Source organism: Mastigoproctus giganteus, chromosome 12 (assembly GCF_048544385.1).
Source record: "Mastigoproctus giganteus isolate SK-2022 chromosome 12, ASM4854438v1, whole genome shotgun sequence".
In the NCBI taxonomy this organism is placed as follows: domain Eukaryota; kingdom Metazoa; phylum Arthropoda; class Arachnida; order Uropygi; family Thelyphonidae; genus Mastigoproctus; species Mastigoproctus giganteus.
In genome coordinates, this window is record NC_143586.1 from 138,388,585 (window position 1) to 138,406,955 (window position 18,371).

At 36.5% G+C, this 18,371-nt stretch overlaps 1 protein-coding gene across 1 annotated transcript in view; it reads right to left on the reverse strand.

Annotated features, from left to right (window-relative positions):
• Top3beta (DNA topoisomerase 3-beta) overlaps nt 1–18,371 on the reverse strand; it is a 171,190-nt gene that overhangs the window by 19,681 nt on the left and 133,138 nt on the right. Inside the window, exons 12-13 of the mRNA XM_090386473.1 lie at nt 9,955–10,172; nt 7,589–7,769 (exon numbers count right to left, since the gene is read on the reverse strand). Of these exons, the coding sequence (XP_090242599.1) occupies nt 7,589–7,769; nt 9,955–10,172 (399 nt within the window). The remainder of the gene's footprint in view (nt 1–7,588; nt 7,770–9,954; nt 10,173–18,371) is intronic.

Genomic DNA, 18,371 nt, shown 5'->3' on the forward strand with positions numbered 1-18,371 from the left:
TCTGGAATTATCGTGCATGTATATGCTGCACCTTGCATTTAACAATGTTAAACCTCAGTTGCAACTTCTTAGCCCATCTGCCAATTTTTTTTTTTTTTTTTTTTTTTTGGTCTTGATGCAGTAATTCCTGTCACTAACAATCCTGCCAACCATTGTATCAACTACAAACTTGGACAATAAGATTGATATACATCCATCAATATCATTAATAAATATTGTAAGCAGTAAGGTGCCCAGCACTGAATGCATTAATAATAACATTAGTCCAAGAAGAGCAGTGCTCATTTATAACCATCTTCTATCTTCTACTACTCACTCTGTCTTCTGCTGGTAACTTGCCCCTAATGCCACACTGCTCCAATTTATACAGCACTCTTGTGTGGAACAGTGTTTCATACTGAAATCTAAATATATGATGTCTCAAAATTATACCCTGTTCCTTTGTTACTGCATCATAGTATCTAATCAGATTGGTCAGACAGGCCTCCCCCACAACAAACCCATGCTGTGATTTCCATTAAAATTCCATTCCTTTTAAGATGATCCAGCAAATACTGCTTTAACTACTGACTCTTATTATCTTCCCTGGAACAGAAATCAAGCCTATAGGGTTATAACTGCTCATGTTACCCTTTGATCCTCCTTTTTGAATAGGAGTGATATTTGCACACACCCCGATCTATAGGAACTTCCCCCAAATCCAAGGATGCTCTCATAATTACGAACAAGAGTTTGCTTACCTCTTTTACTGCTTCTTTTAATATAACTGGATAGATCCCATCAGCTTCAGGTATCTTATTTACTTTTAGCTTCAGCAATTTCTCTTCCACTTTCTTCTCAGTTATAACAAAATCATTTAGCTTCCAGTTATAACTTAGTGCACTTCTGGTGTTCCCATCCATAAAAACCTCTCCACGTATGAATGTAGAGGCAAAATATTTATTTCTGAAGTCTGCTAAAACAAGAATTTACTGTATTTGGGGTTGAATCCTGTTATCCAAGTGACATAGCAAAAAATCTATAAACCAAAATCCTACAGAGCAGTGTTTCTCAAAGTAGTATCCTGCTATGTATTTCTAGGTGTCCACAGAGAAATTCCACACCTTTGATTTGGCAACACTGGGCACATGCATCTTATATTCAATAAAATTTCCAGTATTAATTATTCCATAAATAAAAAATCTAATTTTTTGCTTATGCTACAGGATGACACATATAGGATCAAGGGAGTTAATGACTACAGTGATTTTTAAACTATTTTAAATATACAGTACACTTGAATTGTATATTCACACTTGGAGTTTAAGATACTGAATTTCTTGATATCTTAGACTTCAACAACTACCCTCTCAAAACTTCCACAAGAATAATTCTTTAAAATTCTTGTTAACTTGAATTGCATTTTACACAACTGCAGAAAGCATATCAACTACATGTTCATTACATAAATTTACAAGACATTCGTGAACCCTCTCACTGAAAATTTTTATTGTTTAGTATGAGCTGCTTCATTAGTTCATCCTACACTCTCTGTATACATAAGAATAGGAGAAGGTCATATGCTATTGTTATTTATTTGTTATTTGTTTTGTTTTTTTTAGGAGTATTAGCAACTAAGGCCATATTGCTCCGGGGATATGCGGTGGTCATTCCCTGACTTTTCCGCATCCTCCGTATTTGGTGGGCACAGGCTCGAACCCCAGTCTAATCAAGAAGCGTGTGCTACGCACTGCTGCTCCTGCCCACCTGACTATGGAGGCGCCGTAGGTCATATGTACAATGAAAGCTAATGGCATGTTTTATATTTAACTTGTTTTCTTTCAGAATATGTTTTAAGAGTAGATGCATATATACTGCTGAAAGTTTCAGTACTGTTCAGAATGGAACCAAAGAGAAAACCAAATCAAAAGGATGCTACCAACTGAAAGTAAAAACAGTCATTCAAGACTATTTTTAACTGTAGAAAAGAGTGACAAGAAGAAGTCTAATTGCTGCTTTGGAATTCCTCCTAATATGCTCTCAATTTATCTAGCAAATAAGAATGCAATTTCAAAGCAGACAGAATATATCCAATCCTTTAGCACTAAGAAACAAATGAGAAGCAAAGGTTATTCAGATATTGACCAATGCATGTTCAAGTGGCTTTTCAGTGCCAAGTAAAAAACACTGCTTTAAATAAGGTTTATTCATGAAAACTCTGAATTTGCAAAAATTTAATCATGAAGGATTTCAGGCAAGTAGTGAATGGCTAGTAAATTACCAAAAAAAAAAAAAAAAATTTTTACAAATTTTTGTGAAGCAAGTTGAATGTTAGTGATGATGTGTAATGAAAGGTGCAGAAAGTTATCTGAAATCTAAAAGTTTGCAACCCAAACAAGTATTCAACAGACAACATGAGTTTGTTTTACAAGTACAGCAGACTCTCGATTTACCGGGACACTTCAAAACCCCAAAGTTAAAAAAATATCCACCAGAAATCACAAAATTCAAGCAATAAACAAATGTTTTGCAAGTCGCAAATAAGTGACAAGAAGTGGCATTAAAAGTCGTGATTGGGAGATGAATTGTCCACTGTCTTCACACCCGCTATTATCTCACTGTCTTCATACCAACTGCTTAAAAAAAACAGAAAGAGAACAAATGTTTAGTTTCTTTTGGTGCGTCACGTGGATTGTTGTGTTCCGTCACACAGCAAAAAGACAAATTTTGTTTTGTTATTTATGTCAGAAGTATAGAATTTTTTTTTTGTTTATAAATCGTGAAAATGATGAGCAAACACAAAAGAGTTGTGCTTTCAATCGAACAAAAACTTCAAATTATTCAAAAGTTTGAAAAGTGTGGTAAGTTTTTTCATTTTTTATCTATCGCTATATTTTTTAGATACATTGCTGAACATTTTCCGATATTTTTGGATTAACCAGGAAATCGATTATCCGGGATTTTATTTTTACCATCTATCCTGAAAAATCGAGAGTCTACTGTATTTACTAATTAAAACACTGACTCTGAAAGGCAATTCATGTCCTAGTAGTAAGCATATAAAGAATACTTGACTCTTCCTTTAGGTGGCAACATTAATGGAACATAGAACAGAAAAACTGCCTTTTTTTAGTGTTTAGAAATCTTTGAAGTTGCACTGCAAATGTAAATATATAATCTTACAATTTGCATATATATTGCAAATTAACATATGGATGACAGATGAATTTTTTCTTAAATGACTGGAGAAGCTAGACCACATTATTATTATTAGTATTGGCTATTAGGCCCGATGTAGCCGAGTGGTCAGGAGCGGGAGTGCAGTAGTACACGCTGTTGTTTTATTTGGTTTTTAGGAGCATTAGCAACTAAGGCCATATTGCTCCGGGATATGCGGTGGTCATTCCCTGACCTTTCCGCATCCTCCGTATTTGGTAGTGACAGGCTCGAACCCCAGTCTAATCAAGAATCATGTGCTACGCACTGCTGCTCCTTCCCACCTGGCTACGGAGGCGCCTAGTACACAGTCTTTGAATGGACCGGGGTTCAAGCCCGTGACTGCTAAACATGATTAACATTTGTATTGATTGATTTATTGTAAACTCCACTGACCTGGTGGTCGTGCCGGAGTATAAACCGAACATATATGGTGCAAGGAAGATATAGGCTTTTACTGCACAAGTCAAAAAAATAAAACAAAATAATGAAAAAAATAATAATAAAATAAAATAAACTACCTATTTTATTCCATCCTCACACAGGTATCAATCCAGCTAACCTTTGAATTTTCCTAAGCTGTCAGCCTCAATAGCCCATGGAGGCTATTGATTCCAGTAATTAACAACTCACTAGCTAAAAGAAACCTTCTAGAAACAGTCTAAACAAACCTCTTCCCCCATAATTTAAATTTTTGACTCCTAACTCTGGAATCATTTATAACACAGTGAAGATTTCCTGTCAGAGTCTTATACATCTCGATCAAGTCTCTTCTAAGGCACCTGACATTTTTTTAGGTGTGGTCTCCATAGTTGAACACAGTATTCCAAGTGCAATCTTACAATTAACTTTATACAGTGGAATTATGATCCCTCTATCACTACAAGCAAACGATTAATAATCATTCAATAGGACACCATAGGCCTACTTACTGCCTGTCTACACTGCTCGAATAACTTCATGTTCGACCACATTGTAACTGTCAAATCCTTTTCTTCCTCTGCTGTTTTTAGTTCACTCTTACCAAGTATACAAGTTATTTTGGGGTTACTATTCCCCAAGTGTAAGACCTTGCATTTTTCTGCATTAAAATATTGCTGCCACTTTTCTAACCATCCCCAAAATCTGTCTAAGTTGTCCTGAAGATCTGCCTGGTGCTGATCATTAACTATCCTACCAACCTTGACATCTGCAAATTTTGAAAATACAGTCTCTATCCCTTTGTTAATATCATTTATGAAAATTAGAAACAACAGTAGTCCAAGAACCAATCCTCAGGGGAGATGAATAAAATTATACAAATATAAAATTATGGTGAATAAAAAAAAGAAAAATTGTTTATTAATAACTGCATAAATCACAATATTATTCAAACATTAACTGCCAATTTCAATTAAATTCCTATCACTAAACACCACATCAAAATTTCCACTCCTGTAACAAGAATTATTCAAAATTATAAAGAAATAGAAAATTAATTCAAAATTCACACAACCCAAAATGAAAAGCAAGTTCTTTCATTTTGGTAACCACACCCAATCCTTACAAACCCACATCAGTTGCAACACTGAATATATCTGCATAGAGAACAGTGGTTGTTATATTTACACAAACTCATCCATGCCAGTCTGTTAGTTACAAAGCCATCAATAACATTTTCCCAGTCTGAATGTGTGTTTAATTTTAACAGTTCTAAATAATTTTACATTAGTTATTAATTTGGTATAGACTGTAAAGTATTTAAGGGCAAAGGCCTCATGCTACGAGGTAGAATGACTAACATGTAGGTTAGTGCAAGTGCATCATTTTAACATAGCTATCCTACCAAAGTAGTTTAATCAATGAATTAATTAAATTGGCATCGTTTTGGTTATATTTCATATTGTAAATGCCTTCACAACGAGTTGCCATGGTATTGTACTACTTCAAATAAATAACACTTCACCAGTGGAGAAGAATATTGTTATTTATTCAAATTGTTATTTGTTATATATGGGTAGTGGTATCCGCTGAGAATAAATAACAATAGTCTTCTCCACTGGTGAAGTGTTATTTATTCGAAGTAGTACAATACCATGGAAACTCGTTGTGAAGGCATTTACAATATGAGATATAACCAAAACAATGCCAATTTAATTAATTAATTAATTAATTTAACTACTTTGGTAGGATAGCTATGTTAAAATGATGCACTTGCACTAACCTACATATTAGTTATTAATTTGGTTAATAAGATTAATTAAAATACTTACACTCCTGTAATGACGTCCTTAAAATATCATCAACCTCACATACCAAGACACTGTTTTACAATTCATTATATTTGTGTGTTCTGTACTGAACTTGTTGTTGTTGTTATTTGGTTTTTATGAGCATTAGCAACTAAGGCCATATTGCTCCGGGGATATGTGGTGGTCATTCCCTGACCTTTCCGCATCCTCCGTATTTGGTGGTGACGGGCTCGAACCCCGGTCTAATCAAGAAGCGTGCGCTACGCACTGCTGCTCCTTCCCACCTGGCAACGGAGGCGCCAATGAACTTCTTAAACTAAGAAAGTTTGGAATTAAAACTCCAGTTAAGGTCTTCTGGGTCAAAGTTAGGTTAGTTTGTTGCTGAGATGCTGAGAGTGAGGGTATTTAGAATAAGAATAGGGATTTGGATGTTGTCAGATTAGCCATCTGTTTGGTGACCAACCTTCGTGAGCAACCCAACTGAGCGGGTGGGTTCAGGATTATGCTATAAAGGGGGAATGGGGTTCTTTTTTAGGATATACTTATTGTGGTTCTTATTTCTGTTTTTTATTTGCTCTAATATTCTGCTTTTGAAAATATGTATGTGGTTATTGCCTATCTGCATGCCTTTGTTTCAATTAATATTGTCTGTTATGCCAATAATGAATGATTCTTTGTATAGTCAAATTGCTCAGATTACAAACCTAAAGGGGCATAAATTCAAATTCAGGAAAGACAGCTGTAGAACAGCTGTGTGGAAATTTGCCTTTAGCCAGCGGGTGGTTAATTGCTGGAACACACTTCCATCTGTTGTTGTGGAAGTTGATAGGTTAAATAAATTTAAGGAGGAACTGGACAAACATTTAGAGGGAATGGTTGTGTGAATTTTTTTTTTTTTTTTTTGGTTGATGCTACATAAGCTCATATTCTTGCTTTCTTGCATCACATGCCACAATTACTATTACTACTATTACTATCATAAGTATGAGTGGCAGATATGTGGTGATTTAAAGGTAATCGCCATGTTATTAGGACTACAAAAGGATTACACTAAATATTGTTGCTTTCTCTGCAAGTGGCATAGTCACGCCAAGGATATGCACTACAAGAAGAGGAGTTAGCCTCAACGAAAATCATTAACATGTGGAATAAAGAACATAGCATAGCATTTGAACCTCTTGTAGATCTAAATAAAGTTTTGATTCCACCACTCCACATCAAACTGGGACTCACAAAAAATTTCGTGAAGGCTTTGGAAGTGAACAGTCCAGCAGTCACATACTTGCAAGAGAAATTCCCAAGACTTAGTACAGAGAAGATTAAGGCAGGCATTTTCATTGGTCCACAAATAAGGGAACTTTTCAAAGATGCACAGTTTGAATGTGTCCTTAGTGATAGTGAGAAATCAGCGTGGAAAGCCTTTCAAAATGTTTTGACTGGTTTTCTAGGAAATGTTGAACCAGCAACTAACAGGCAGCTTGTGGAAGATCTCATTACTTCTTACGCAAAATGTAAGTGCAAGTAATACATCTTTGACAAGTGCAACATGTCATTGAAGATGTATTACTTGCACTTACACCTGGATTTCTTCCTCCCAAACTGTGGTGCCATCAGCGACAAACATGGTGAGTGCTTCCATCAGTACATTGCAGTGATGGAACAAAGATACAAAAGCAAATGGAGTGCTGCCATGTTAGCCAATTATTGTTGGATGATGAAAAGGAATGCTCCTGAAGCCGAATACAAGCAAAAGGCGAAAAGGTCCTATGTTTGATACATGTATGTTCATAGCTACATCTTACTGTCATATAAATAAAAAATACCTTGTATAAATATAAAAACTACTTTTTTTGAAAACAAGAGCCAATCTGCCACTTTAAGCACTATTTCCATATTTAAGCAACCCAAAATCTATAAAATAAACTTACTTTCATATCTGTCACAAGATATAACCCAAATTTGTTGTTCAGTGTAATATAATAACTATATGTTATAGGCAGAATATTTCTAGAAGATAAACCCATTACTTTTGCACAATATTTAAGAGCATGTAAAGATAAGGCATTATTCACACATGTGCACATCCCAGTGCCCATGTGTGCATAATGGAATCTACTTTCACTGTTTCAGGGGTTAAAAAAATAAATAAAAAAACAGAGTACCTTTCCTTTACTTCCACCTGACCACTGAAGAAGTTCAAACTCATCTAGAGGACATTTCAGCTCCCGATATACTTTTACACCCCCATTTTGAGGAACAGAATAAGTTTTATCACATTGCGGACAATGAAGTCTACATGGTTTTGTAGCAATCAACTTCATATAGCGGCGACACATTCCACACCTGTTCTAGCAATAAAAAGAACAAAAACTTTTGTTATATATTTCAGAAGTTTAAATATTTAAGTGGAATTACATAAAATAATGATAAATACCTTTGTTAATACCAATAACCTATGTGCTTATTTATTATTAACATGTTAACCACCTCTAGACATCATGCCGATCATGTCTCAATGTGGTTTCACAGGCCTCTAGATCTGCCCACAGAACTTTTACAATGGAAAATTTTAAAAATAATAATGACATTATCCCGTTTGGTCTATAAAAACCTGTATCCACATATAACTACTTCTGTGGTTTATGTTTTGACTTGCTGTTTTTTGGTCTGAAGTAGGATTTGGATTTTGCTAGTCACTGTATCACATTGATGTTTCAAGTAGGTGGCCTGAGAAGTTTAAATATTAATCTCAATCTGCAATTACATTATTTTTCTTCACAAGCTAATACGATTAATATTTATATAACAATATGCAACTTCACAAACACAACTGGAGAAACAGATGGCACGATGTAGAAATATATAGCTTGTATGAGATAAGCAGTATAAAATGCAGTACACATCGATAGCCAGAAGTGATTTTTATAGTTTGGTCCTGTGGCTGCGAAATGTGCTCCCAAAAAAAAAAAAAAAAACACACACAGAAAGAAAGAAAAACTGATTTTTCCATTTTCATCAGTTATTTCACTACGCTGATCCTCTCCTTGCACCTCATTTGAATCTCTTGCTCCCCTATCTACTGACCCCTAAACACTCCAATCGAATCCTGCTCACCCTGGGCTCTTGCCCAAGATACAATCATCTGTTATGCCATGAATTTCCTCCACCTTTTCCCATGACGGAAAATGCTACTGCTAACCATATCCTGTGGGTTGAGGAATTTTTTCTTTTATGTTTTTGTGCCTGTCCTTTGACCCCCCCCCTGGCTCCTGGCCACATCCTTGCTGACCAATGGTCCTTACCAGGTGTGGCATCACTTTAGCTGATCCCAAGTCTGCCTGAGTGTTATTTCATCAATTCAGGATTATTTCAGTGGCAAATAAACTTTGCTAACCCAGTCCTACCAGGAATGTGATTCTCTGTACACCCCACCAGTTCCTTCACCTCTGCCTGCATAGAACTCTCCTGTTGATCCCTGCTCCCTCCCAGGGGTGGGATCAATCTGCTGACTCACTCCTTTACCCCTCTAGCCCTTGCTCTTGCTTCTCCCTTGCTGCTTCTTGGGAATGCCTTCTATCTTTCCCCACCTTTCATTAAATTCTCCCTCTACCAATAACTTAAACTATACCATCTCTTACAATTTTTCAAGGGCTAGCCTCTTGCATTTCTTAATACAGGAAGGTGGTCCAGTAAGAGCTACAAAGTAAACAGCCCTCTTCCTTATAGCATGGTTGGGTATCAGAAGCAACCTTCCGAGATTGCTACATAGTGTTGGTTCCAGAATATGTGTTTCTGGTGTTTGGAAGCGTCGAAACATGAGAAACATACAAATTGACATTTTCATTATATTAATGGGAGGGTACACAGGTCAGGCACAATATTTACAAAAAAAAAAAAAAAAAGCTGGTAGCCCAATGCATCAATTTTTTTTCTTTCATACAGTGACTGTCAACATTTTAGATATGATATATACCCTAGTTGGTTGGATGGTTGTTTGGGGTTTCATAGTGCACCAGCTTACATGATTAATGACTGCCAATAAGGTTTCTTGTTTGAGATATTATGTATTGGTGATATCTTGGCTTATGTTACTCATTTGTGGACAAATTCATGGAAAAATTGAAGAAATTCAAGCAGTTTCTCTCAATATTTTAAGGTTCACAAGTTCACCAAACTAACTTCTCTTCTTTATTTATCTTCTTTGGAACAACTTTCCTTTTTTTATTATTTCCTAAAAACGACTATCTAAAATTAAAGTCCTTTGTCAACAAGTATCTTCTTTCCTCTCAACACCCATATGTACTAGGGTAACGTAAGTTCCAATATCCTTGTGTTTGAGATTAAAATTTTTAAAATAAGAAAAAAAAACTGTAGAACAACCTAGACAGTATCTCAGTTATTTATAAATCTTCACTTGCCTGCTAGCTGTTGGGAGGGGAGAATGACATTTATTCCTTTATAATCTCAACCTTTAGGTGAATAAACTAACTATAACTATGAAATACAAACCAAAAAATTAATAGCTCACCTAGACATTGGTTTACCAGTGGCTGAAAGTGGACTGAAGGATACTTCAAAAAGTTCATCCATTCCAAGAATATTAGTGACAAAATAATGGAATTTAAGCTGAAATACATTGAGAGTATGTTGGAGGATAGAATGGAACTCAGCCTTCCCATGAGCAATAAGATTCAGTTGCTTCTCAACTGCTGCTCTCATCGTTGGAAGAACTAAGTCAGGATCAATCTAAAAATGAGAAAAGATATAATAATCAGTGAATTTGTATTTTCCAATCAAAGTCCATTAAAAAAAATTGAGTGAATCTGGGTATTTCTATATTATCTATAAATTATTATTGACAATGTTAATAATATTATTTAATATTATATTACAGTTTGCATAATATATTCATTTTTCTGTACAAATTAAATCATTATCAAGAATTAACTTTTATATCAGCTACCAGAAGCTATCACAATCTTGTTTCTGGAAGCTGATACAAAATTCCAGTCTTCATTATGATCAAAATTAATACAGAAAAATTAATATAATACACAAACTCTACTGTAATATTCAATTATATTATTAACATCTTCAATAATTATATATGGAATAATGAAAATAAATTATTAAAGATCCTTTAACAATGCAGATCTTAATTACAAACCAAATCACTCACTTACAATCACTCAACAACATAATAATATTATTAACATTTAATGAAATATTAAAATTAATAAGAAGAGGTTATTTATCATCCAAATCTCTTATATGTATTGGTATTGGTATTGGTGTTTAAAGGCACAAGGGCAACTAAGGCCAAAATGTGCCAGGTCCTACATTATTATTCTAAGGTAATATAATATGTTCTATTTTGGCATCATAGGAATTCATATATATGTATTTCCTTCAGAAATGTATAGAGTGTAGCTAGGTTAGTACTATTGCCAATCATGTGGTTAAGCGATAACGGTTCTTGTAGTTGTGATTGAGAATGGAAAATTCTTCTGAAAGGAGAATAGTGAGGACAATCCAAAAGTATATGCTTGACTGTAAGCGGTAGTGAACAATGCGTGCATCGAGGTGGGTCATCCCCCATGAGTAGAAACATATGGGTTAGATGAGTATGTCCAATCCTTAGTCTTGCTAGAACAACTTCTTCCTGTCTATTTTGTCTAAAGCTGGAAATCCATAACGCAGGTTCTTTTTTGATTTGGAGCAACTTGTTATTACTTTGTGCCTTCCATATTTCTGACCACTGAAACATATAGACTTTTTTTATATGCTTCAAATAATCTCTATATGGTACTTTATAATTTGCTGGTGTTGTACTGTTTGGATTTTTGGCTGCCTGATCTGCTCTCTCATTGCCTAAGATACCAGAATGCCCTGGGATCCAGCAGAATTTCACTTTATGATTCCTACTTCGTAGGTGGTTTAAGTAGCAAATGATTTGTTTTTCGATTGGTTGTGATATTGAAAACTGATTACCCAAAGCAGACACTGCACTCAAAGAATCAGTGTATATTATACTGCTAGTATTGTGGATAGTGTTAATATTCTGTAAGGCTAGTTTAATTGCATATAACTCAGCAGTGTAACTGCTACATTCAACTGGTAGTGATATGGAGACTGTAAAAGATGGAAAGACAGCTGCGGCACCAACTGTAGAATCTGTTTTTGAGCCATCTGTATATATTTGGTAGCTTTGTATATTGTTGAGGGTATGTTCTTTATGTAGTTGTTTGATATTTTCATCTGCCAGGGAGTTCTTTCCCCATTGCTGAAAGTGCGTATCACAGTGAGGGAGATTTACAGACCAGGGTGGATCAGGAATATCGCTTTCTTTAAGTATGTTATCAAAATCAATATTCCAGGTGTGAAGCAAATCTTTTAGTCTCATGCCAGTTGGTCTATTTTGATTCGGTTTACTGTTATAGAATGTTGTCCACTCAGGGTTGGAAAGCAACGGTCGAACGGGATGGTCTGGAAGGCTCTGAATTTTAGCTCCATAATTTAGAAGCAACATTTTCCTTCGAAGGTGAAGTGGAGGTTCGTGTGCCTCTACATACAGACTCTGAACAGGGGATGTTCTAAATGCGCCCAGAGCAGTTCGAAGGGCACTGTGTTGGATGGTATTAAGTCTGATTAATGCGCTTTTCCTAGCTGAATCATATACAATAGCACCGTAGTCTAAACGAGATCTGATAATAGCACGATACAAATGTAATAGAGTGTACCTATCAGCTCCCCATGTCATAGCAGAAATGGACCTAAGTATATTAAGTTTCTTTAGACAGACAGTTCGGAGGTGCGTGATATGTGAAATAAAGTTCAGTTTGGTGTCCAATATTAGGCCTAAAAAACGGAAATTACTGGTGAGAGGGATCAAATGGTTTTTTAATCTGAGTTCTGGTTCTGGGTGTAGCTTACGTTTTTTGCAAAAGTGAACTGCAATTGTTTTTTGGTCTGATAAACGATATCCATTCTGCATTGCCCATGCCTCCAACTTATTTATAGAGAGTTGCAGCTGTCTTTCAATGGTATGTATATTTTTGGAACGGCAAGATATAGTTAGATCATCAGCATACATATATAGTTCTACAGTATTTGGGATGTTGTGTGTTATGGTGTTCAGTCTAAGTGAAAAAAGGGTAGAGCTCAGTACTGATCCCTGCGGGATACCTTCTTCTTGAGTGTAGGACCGGGAAAGTACAGATTGATAGCGGACCTGAAAGGTTCGGTGTTGAAGAAAATTTTTAACGAATTCTGGTAAGTGCCCTCGCAATCCTATGGAATGAAGCTCTCTCAATATGCCGTATCTCCAGGTAGTGTCGAAAGCCTTTTCTATATCGAGACTTACCATTACAAGATGTTCATTTTTGACGTAAGCATTGCGGATGTTAGTCTCGGCTTTCACCATTAGATCTAAAGTGGATCTGTTTTGTCGGAAACCAAACTGATTGTTGTTCATCAGTTGTTTAGTTTCAAGAGCCCAGGTAAGCCGTCTGTGTATCATTCTTTCTAGGATTTTACTTAGGCAGCTAGTTAGAGAAATAGGTCGGTAATTTCCTGGAAATGTGTGATCTTTTCCTGGTTTAGGAAAGGCCAAAATGATGGAATGATGCCAGGAAGATGGATACGTACCCTCAAGAAAAATCCGATTATAGAATATTAATAGTAAATTCAAGGCTGTACTGTTTATATGTTTCAGCATTACATAATATATACCATCAGGTCCAGCTGCACTGTTAGGTGATCTATTTAATGCTGTTTGCAGTTCAAATAGGTTAAACGGTTGATTATAGCCAATATATTGGGAAGTATGGAAATTTATTTTGTACCTTTCTGCTGAAGCTTTGATTTTAAGAAAAGAGTTGCTATATGCTGACGTGGCAGATGTTTGGTAAAAATTCTCTGCAAGGAAGTTAGCTATTTCTTGACAGGAAGAAATTTCCTGTCCATTTTTGATTAAAATGGGAGAAGGAAGAGGTGGATATTTCCCATTTAATTGCCGAATTTTTTTCCAGATGAGACGACTGCTAGTATCTTTTGTAATAGTGGAGGCAAACTGTATCCACGATTCCTTTTTGGCTTTTCTTCTAACTTGCCTAGCTTTTGACTTTAGTCTTTTATACTGAATTAGGTTGTTGGTAGTTGGGAACTTCCGGAACAGGTTCCAAGCTTTATTTTTTTCCTTTTTGGCATTGGTACAAGCTTCATTCCACCAGTGTTTAAGGTTTTTGTGTTTAAATGTGGAGGCTTGAGGTATTGCTTCGGAGGCAGTGGTCAGTATTTGTTTGGTAATATGCTCTGTGGCATCATCATTGGATTGTAGTTTGATCAATTGGCTATCAAAAGAAAGACGGGTTGAAAACTTTTTCCAATCTGCTCTGGAGAATTTCCATTTTGAGCGATTATCAGGATGTGATGTTTGAAGCGTTTGGATTCTGCATATGATTGGAAAGTGATCACTGTTGTGTGGGTCGTTTAATACTGTCCATTCTATACTGGGATATAATATGGGGGAACAGAGAGTTAAATCAATTGCTGACATAGATCCAGAGGGAAGGTGAGTATAAGTATTTTCACCAGTGTTCAGTAATGTTATATTCAGTTGGTCTAGTATAGTCTCGATCAAGTGTCCTCTACTGTCCATGTGGTCTGATCCCCACAATGGATGATGCGCGTTGAAATCACCAAAGATACAAAAAGGTGGTGGTATCTGTTTTATAAGGTCTTCTAGTTCTTTAAACGTGCACATCTTGTTAGGTGGAAGGTACAGAGATACTAGAGTTAGAATTTGCCCAACTGATACACGTACGGCAATGGCTTCTAAGTGAGTTTGAAGCGGAATTTTTCTAGATGGTATTTTACAGTCAACTAGAATCGCGACGCCTCCGCGTGCGGATAATGAGGAGTTTCTATCTTTTCTGTAAAATGTAAAATTTCTGATTGATGGAATGACTTGTGGAGTTAGATTAGTCTCTTGTATGCAAACGGCTATAGGACCATATCGGGATATTAAATCATAGATGTCATCGGTATTGCTGCGTAAACCTCTACAATTCCATTGAACAATGTTCTGCATTATCGGGGTTTGAGGAGGGAAGGCGAGTCTGTCTGTTTCTTGTGAGTGAGTTGCTTTTGACGGTCGTATTTCATTTTATCTTTTCTAGGAAAGTTGGGACGTCCGGAATCTGTACCCTCTTCTACGTCATCAGTTTGACCTGATGTAAATCCAGTCTCCATATCATCTTCTGCATGAAGATCAAGTACTGTTTCATCGTGTGTAGTTATATTTTCAGAGTCCATTCTATTTGAGTTTGCCTTTTGTGATTCACTGGCTTGTTGCCTTCGTGATTTATTTGACATTTTATCACATGATTTTATTTTAGGCGGAACTGTGATAGGGGTATTGCTTATTTCATCAACTACAACGGGTTTGCTGGTAGGTTGAGGTGTTGATAGCACAGATCGTGCCCACTCTGCAATGGATGTATTGGGCAGAATTGATACATCAGTTTGGGTTGAAACAGCTTGGCATTTTAGTGTAATGGCAGCGTACGTGGTTTTTGGGATAGTTGACTTTATTTGCTTTCTTGCTTCTTGATATGTGACCTTATTCTCTGTCTTGTACTTTTGTATTCTTTTTTCAATTTTCCAGAGTTCGCATGATTTTGAGTATGCTGGATGGTCATTCTTGCAATTTGGACATTCCGGAGCCTTTGCAGTGCACTCTGTTTGTGAATGGTTTTTTGACCCGCAGTTAGGACAAGTATTTTCGCCTCTACATGTTGTTTGGGAGTGACCAAACTTTTGGCACTTGAAACATCTTAAAGGGTTTGGAATGTATGGGCGGATACGGCAGTTTAGGTAGCCTGCTTTAACTGAGGTCGGCAAATTTGGTGTACTAAAGGTCAGTATAATATTACGTGTGGGAACAAGATTGTCATCCTTCTTTATCATAATTCTTCTTGCTTGAGTTACTTTCTGTTCTGCTAGTTCCACGACTATCTCCTCTTCAGTTACGTTCAACAAATCCCACTCACTTATTACTCCTTTTGAGGAGTTCAAGGTGTTATGTGGTGAGACTTTGATTGGGATTCCGCTTATAGATGTCATTTTTAATAAAAATTCTGAATGCCTTGCTTGAGTGGTCTCAATTAAGAGATCTCCTGATTGGAGCCTTTTCACCATTTTCGGTGTACCTGCTGCATTCTCCAGACATCTCTGGATGACAAAGGGAGAGAGTCTGCTTAGCGGCTGAGTCGATAAAGAATGTAAAATCAGAAAAGCTGGTGGTTCTGATTTGTTACAGTCTTTTTTCATTCTTTTTGCCAGATTGGAATCTTCTTCCATTCTTCGAGTCTCAGTATGTTGAGAGCCTGTCGGCTCTAGTGGTGGACATGTATCACAGTCCATTGTTGCTCCTTTTAGCCCTGGGAGTGAGCGCTTTTCCTCCCAGACTTCCAGCCCCGCCACGTGGAGGCAGGAGCGGTGCCACCTAGTGGCCAAGCGGTTGGAGAGGTTAGTTTGTTAGTGCAAAAAATTAATAAATATACTACGAAAAGAAAGGTAATTTTCCTTTCTGGGTTCTTACTTAGGATCTGTTAAGTACAGAACCACTTACAAAGAAATGAGTAGGAGAAAAGCACTGGAAAGAAAATATAACTAAATCACTGGGAAAGAGCACTATATATCGCTTTGGAAAATCGCTTGGACACTATCGCTTGGCACTCGGGGCCCTCTTATATGTGGTATAAAGGTTCCTGTTGGATTTTCAGCCCTAGTCATCATAACCCCCGATTTTTTCCTAATGCTTTCTTGACATCAATAATCCACCTTCTTCTTGATCTGCTCCAAGACCTATAAATTTATCATTTTTGCTTCAAATATCTGTTTAGCTAATGCCCCTTCTCCCATCCTTTCTACATATCCCCTCCATCTTAAGTTTACTTCACTTACCTCACTTACCTCTGCATGAATATTTGTTAACAAGATTTTTCTTATTTCTTCATTGAAATGGTCCTGTAGTCACTGCCCTCTGTTAGTTCCACTTATTTTTCTTAAAACTAATTTCTGAAGATTCTAATTTTTTGCAAGATCTCTTACTTCTGATTCAGCCAATAAGCTCCACACATAGAACTAAGCTTAAAAGCTGTTATAAACAGCTAATTTCATTTAATTTCTCTTTTATCCCAATTAAATTTGTTTCACTGTTTTCTAGACATTTTTCATTACTTATTTTATTGTTTATTTATTCTACTTGCTTATTCTATTGTTTACTTCAATGTGTAATATATATATAATAATTCACTTTATTTCCTCAAAAAAGAAGAAAAAAGAAAAGGTGTGCAACCGTACCCTGAATTCACAAAGGGGATCAAAAGGCAAACAAAGGCTGAGCATGTTTGAGAAGCAACCAGAGGGTTGATTCTTCATGCATAAAGAATCTGCAGACAAAGGATCCACTAGGCCGCAGTGATCACGGTGTGCTAACATGGGATTTACTGAAAGAAGTAACTACCATCAGGGATAGAGGGAAGGGTTTTTGCTTTCATGAAGATGCCTACAGTGATCTCAGACAGTTTTTAAATTCTATATAATGGGACCAACAGCAAATTCAAATGGGATGCATTAAAGGAAGTAATCTTGGAAGCTACTAGGCTTTATGTCCTAATTAAGAAATACTGTTCAAGGTTTAGGCCTACATGGATATCAGATGAAGTAATGGGACTTGTGGCAGAGAAGAAAAATGCATGGGATATGTATAAATTATCAGGTGACACAGAAGACTATGGTTGATATAACCAATCTGTAATCAAGTACCAAAGGAGGTTAGGCAAGCGAAGGCAGATTATGAGAAATCTTTGGCAAAGGATACAAAGAGGAACATCAAAGACTTCTTTACTTATGTAAACTCTAGAAGGAAGAAAGATTGAATCAGATTGGTCTACTTGATATTGATGGTTCAACAGTTGATCTTGCTGAGGTAGCTGAAAATCTGAATGAGTATTTTGTATCTACATTCACACATTAGGAATTCTGTAGGGAAGTCTAAGCCAGAAGCTTATCAAACTCTAGCAGGGAGCTAAATAATTTTGTAATAACTGAGAGCAAAGTGGAGGAGAAATTGTTAAAGTTGAACATAAGAAAGGCACCTGGAGTGGATGGGATCTAACCATTTATATGGTACTGAAGATGTGGAAATGTGTCCCCAATTCACAAAGGGGGATCAAAGAGTGACATGAGTAATTACAGAACTGTTAGTTTCACTTCTGTTCCAGGGAAAATAATGGAGTCACTGGTTAAAGAAGCATTGCAGGATCATCTAGACAAGACTGCCATAATAATTCAGACACAGGATGGGTTTGTTAAGGGAAAGTCTTGTCTGACAAATTTGATTGGATACTATGATGCAGTCACAAAGGAACTGGATGCAGGGAATAACTTTGATATTATATACTTGGATCTTAGAAAGGCTTTTGATACTGTTGCACATGGAAGACTTCTGCACAAATTGGAGCAGTGTGGCATTGGTGGCAAATTGCTGCTATGGCTAAAGGGGATGGTTGAGTGGGAAAAGACAGAGAATGGTAATCAATGGACACTGCTCTCCATGGACTAATGTTATTAGTGGAGTCCTCCAGGGTTCGATATTGCAACCATTGTTGTTTTCTGTATTTATCAATGATATTGACAAAGGTATATTAGGTTTGATGTCCAAGTTTGCAGATGATACAAAGGTTGGAAGGATTGTTAATGACAGTATACTACCACAACAGGATCTAGAAAAGTTGAGCAGATGGGCTAAGAGGTGGCAACTGAAGTTTTCAAATGTAAAGTACTGCATATGAGTAGCAGTAACCCCAGAGTAACATAGCAATTGTGTGGTACTACACTCAGGGCAGTGGAGAATGAAAAAGACCTGGGGGTAATTGT